Genomic DNA, 5,000 nt, shown 5'->3' with positions numbered 1-5,000 from the left:
GTTGAGGTTGGGGTTGGGTTGAGGTTGGGGTTGGGGTTGGGGTTAGGGTTAAGGTTGAGGTTGGGGTTGGGGTTGGGGTTGGGGTTGGGGTTGGGGTTAGGGTTAAGGTTGAGGTTGGAGTTGGGGTTGGGGTTGGGGTTGGGGTTGGGGTTGGGGTTGGGGTTGGGGTTGGGGTTGATTTGGGGTTGGGTTGAGGATGAGGTTAGGGGTTGGGTTTGGATTGTGATTAGGATTGAGGTTGAGTTAGAGTTGGGGTTGAGTTTGGGTTGTGGTCAGGGTTGGGGCTGAGTTGAGGTTAGGGTTAAGGTTGAGGTTGAGTTAGGGTTGGGGTGGGGGTTGATTTGGTGGTTAAGTTAGCTAGATGAGGTTAGCTCAGGTTGATCTGATTTGGTTAGGTTGGTTAGGTGAGACTAGATTAGGTTAGGTTAGGTTGGATGAGGTTTAGTACTTTGAGTCTCGTTTGAGTTGACTTGGTTCGCTTGGTTAGTTTAGTTTGACTAGGGTTGGGTGGAAAAAGGTGAGGATTGATGTTTTCTGTCATTTTGAAAGTCAACATTTAACATTCTACTTTGATTTTGCTACATTTTCTTTTATGATATATTATGGGATGCTTTAGGAGGGCGAGAATCTGATATTTTGGGGTTGTTTATGTGTGTGTGGGGTGGGGGGATATACGTAATATATTATTATAGATTCTCTTATCTATATTATTTTTTATTTTTTCCTTTCTTGTTATTTCCTTCTTTTTTATTTGACTGGCCGCTTCAAACTCGTTTTTTTAACGTAAATTACAATCTTAGTGATTTTAGTTTTTCTTCTTTGATTTTCTTCTTTTTTTCTTTCTTTTTTTCATCCTGATTCTCGTTTATATAAAGAAAATTTAGTTCCTATATAGAGAAAATGCTTAACCATCTATATCTATATCTATCTATCAATGTATACCTAGGTCTGTCTATCTATCTATCTATTTATCTCCCGATCGTTCTTTCTCTCCTCTCACCTCTCTCTCTCTCATGCTCAGGCGCATCCCTCAGCCCGAAGCAAGTCACCTCTTCAAACAGGAGGAGGACAAGGGTCTGTCTCTCTCTCTCTCTCTATCTATCTATCTATCTATCTATCTCTATCTCTCTCTCTCTCTCTCTCTCTCTCTTTCTCTATCTATCTATCTATCTCTATCTATCTATCTCTCTTTCTTCCTCTCTCTCTCTCACTTTCTCTCTATCTATCTATCTCTCTCTCACTCACTCACTCACTCACTCACTCACTCACTCACTCACTCACTCACTCACTCACTCTTCCTCTCCCTCTCCCTCTCCCTCTCCCTCTCCCTCTCCCTCTCCCTCTCTCCCTCTCCCTTTCCCACTCCCCCTCCCACCCTCTCCCTTTCCCTCCCTCTCTCCCTCCCCCTCTCCCACCCTCTCCCTTTCCCACTCCCTCTCCCTCTCTCCCTTTCCCTCCCTCTCTCCCTCTCCCTCTCCCCCTCTCCCTCCCTCTCTCTCTCTCACCTATTGAAGTAGAAGGAGAAGACGGGCGCATCGACCTCGCCCAGTTCGTAGAGCGTGGTGAAGACGGGCGGGATCCCCAGCACGGCGATCTCCGGGAAGCCCATGCCGAGGATCCCGTCGAAGGAGGCTGCCACGAAGGTCAGGGAGGGCTCCTTCACGGCCTCCGCGAAGCCCTGGTCACGCGCGACTAAACCGCCCATCTGGAGGAGGAGGTGGTGGTGGTTTTGGTGGTGGTTTTGGTGGTGGTGGTGGTGGTGGGGGTTCGGGTGGGGGTGGAGGAAGAGGAGGGGGAAGGGGAGAAGGGAATAAAATAAGAAGAGGAGGGCGAGGAGGAAGAGGAGATGAAGAAGAAGGAGAGGAGGAGGAGGAGGTAAAAAAAAGAAGAGGAGGGGAACAAGGAGGAGGAGGAAAGGGAAAAGGGAATAAAAGAAGGAAGGAAGAGGAGGAAGAGGAGATGAAGAAGGAGGAGGAGGGGAGGAGGAGGAAAAAAAAGAAGAGGAGGGAAACGAGGACGAGGAGGAAGGGGAGAAGGGAATAAAAGAAGAGGAGGGGGAGGAGGAAGAGGAGAAGAAGAAGGAGGAGGAGGAAGAGGAGGAGGAGGAGGAGGGGGAGGAGGAAAAAAGAAGAAGGGAAGGAGGAGGAAAAAGAAGAAGAAGAGAAGGGGGAGGAGTAAAAGGAAGAAGAGAATAATAATAATAAGAAGAGGTGAAGGAGGAGGAAGACGGTTTGGGGTTAGGGTTGGTTGTATTTACGTTAGTAATGGGGGTGCGTTTGGTTAGGTTAGGTTTGGTTGAGTTGGTTGGGGTTGGGGTGAGTTGGGTTGTGTGTCGGGTAGGGGTAGGCTGTGTTGGGTTGAGTTGGGTTGAGTCGGGTTGAATTAGGTTGCGTTAAGTTGGGTTAGGTTGCGTCGTTCTGATTTAATGGGTTGAGGTGGATGTTGTATAGGAAAGAAGGGGGGTTTGAGGTTTCAGTGGGTTGAGGTGGAGGGTTGAGTTGGGTGATGGAGGAAGGAGATGGATGTCTGGGGCTTTTGGTATGTGAAATTAAAAATATGATTTTAGAGGTTGTACGGAACGAGATCCGGATATTTACAACCAAAAAACGAATGATACCTGTTTTGAGACCACATTATGATCATATAAAATCAATATACATATCTTAATTATATCTTATTCATATTTTAATTATATCCTAATCATATCTTAATCATGAAACGAATGATTTTCCGAACACCTGTTTTGAGACCACATCATAATCATAGAAAATCGATATACATATCTTAATAATATCTATAAAGCAAATACCACAAAACAAACCAAAAAAATCCTATCAAAATCTCTTAAAAGATCTGTCTTACATCAACGTTATCTAGAGACACGTAGCCCTCGAGCGATCCCGTTCCGTAGTGTAGCACAAAATCGCTACCGTTCGCTACGTACGTCGAGGAAGCGTCATGGTCGTACTGGTTGTGGAATTCTGGAATAGTTGATGTTGTAATTTAATGAGCATTTTTAAGAGTATTTTATGTTATGTTATATCGCCCTTCAGTGAGCTTATTTAGTGGACAGATTTTTTTTCTTGTTTTTTCTTTCTTTTTCCGTCTGTTGTAAATATTTCATAACATTATGAAATAGATTTTTCGTTCTCACTACGCATTACTTTCCTTTATTTTGTTATTTTCACTTTCACTGTCTATCTCTAATTCTAAACGAATCCTTCAAACAAAACCTATGCAAAATATACCAGCCGGTAATCACATAAAATGAAATAAAACTTTTTTTTTTCTTACAAAGATATCAGAAAAAAATACACACTTATCACTTACGACACGCAATATTAATGACAGAGCAGTCCTTGGAGGGCACCCACAGATTGGACGACCCGGTATCAAAAACTACCTTGAAATACTGCAAGGGGGAACCCACTCCTATCCAGCCATAGTACTGCGCCTAAGAGCAACAGAATGTGTTATAATGCAAGTGAGTTATGGAAGAAAGAATGAGAGCAGATATATATATATCTATCTATCTATCTATCTATATATATATATATATATATATATATATATATATATATATATTGTAATGGTATCATTAAAGTTGATAGATATAGGAAGGGGTGAATATCAATAAAGATGTTATTTTTGATTATCGTAATTGTTATATCATTCGACTAATATTCTCATTGAGAATCAGATAACATTATAATTAAAGGTGACGACCATTTATTATTGAAATAACAAACAAACAAAAAACACATCTTTATCATCAGAATAACAACCCTCTTTTTCTTTCTTTCTTTAGCGGAAAAAAACATTCTGGACTTACATCGACGTAGTTATTGATATCCAAGAGGGCGTTCTGAGGGTCAATCTTGCGGGCGTGGGCGGCGTGGGCGGCCCTGAGGGAGGCGAGAGAACGAGGTGTTCCCGTTCGGTGTAGAGGAATCCTAGAATGATGATAGTGTCAGTGTTATTGTTATTGTTATGGTGGTGGTGGTAGTTGTGCCACAATTACTACTACGATATTATATTTTAGCGGTTGTGGAAGAGTGGCAGTAGTCGTAGTGGTAGCCATGGTAGTGGTATTAAAGATGTTGTTTTCATTAATACGACTATTACTTATGTTACTACTGCTATTTCTGCTATTGTCAATATTATGGTAATATAATTATCTTCATCACCTTTATTTCTCTTATTATTATTATTGTCATTATTATTGTTATTATTGTTATGATTATCATTATTATCATAATCTTTATTGTTACTATTATCATTATTACTATTATTAGTGTTATCATAACCATTATTATCATTACTATTATTTTCATCATCATCATTATTACCATCATTATTATCATAATTGTTCTCATTGTTTCATTATTATCATCATTGTTATTATCATTGTTCTCATTGTTATTATCATTGTTATCATTATCATCATTTTTATCACTGTTATTATCATTATCATCATTATTATTATTACCATTCTCATTAGTCATTATTGTTATCATCTTTAATTTTACCATGTCATTTCATCATAATCATTATTAGTATCATTATCATTATTGTTATTATTATTATCATTATCATCACAATTTTCATTATCATTAGTAGCAGTATTACTAATATTCTTATTAACTTTGTTATTATCATATTCATTATTATCATTGATATTATTATCATTAGCATTATCAATATCATCATCATTATATTATTATCCTCATTGATATTGTTATCATTATCATCATTATTGTCATTATCATCATCATTATCATTATTATCCTCATTACAATTATTATTGTTATTACTGCTAATACTACTGTATTTGCTACTATTGTCAATATTAACTATCATTATTATTTATCATAATTTATTTACTATCATTATCATTTTTAATCATCCTTATCATCATTATTATTGTTATCGTTATTATCATTATCAATATATCGATTATATCATGTCCTTATAATCGTCATTATTATCATCATCTTTAG

General features: G+C 38.7%; 1 protein-coding gene across 1 annotated transcript in view; it reads right to left on the bottom strand.

The window, feature by feature from the left end:
* Positions 1–5,000, bottom strand: part of LOC122259113 (cathepsin D) — a 12,658-nt gene that overhangs the window by 4,979 nt on the left and 2,679 nt on the right. The window contains exons 2-5 of the mRNA XM_043025674.2: positions 3,833–3,953; positions 3,331–3,454; positions 2,863–2,981; positions 1,506–1,705 (exon numbers count right to left, since the gene is read on the bottom strand). Coding sequence (XP_042881608.2) covers positions 1,506–1,705; positions 2,863–2,981; positions 3,331–3,454; positions 3,833–3,953 — 564 coding nt within the window. The remainder of the gene's footprint in view (positions 1–1,505; positions 1,706–2,862; positions 2,982–3,330; positions 3,455–3,832; positions 3,954–5,000) is intronic.

The sequence above is a fragment of the Penaeus japonicus genome, unplaced genomic scaffold (genome assembly GCF_977035675.1).
Source record: "Penaeus japonicus unplaced genomic scaffold, GWHDUDI00000001_assembly GWHDUDI00000033, whole genome shotgun sequence".
Taxonomy (NCBI): Eukaryota; Metazoa; Arthropoda; class Malacostraca; order Decapoda; family Penaeidae; genus Penaeus; species Penaeus japonicus.
Note: the sequence above shows the minus strand (reverse complement) of the source record. Positions and strands in the feature narration are given on the sequence as shown.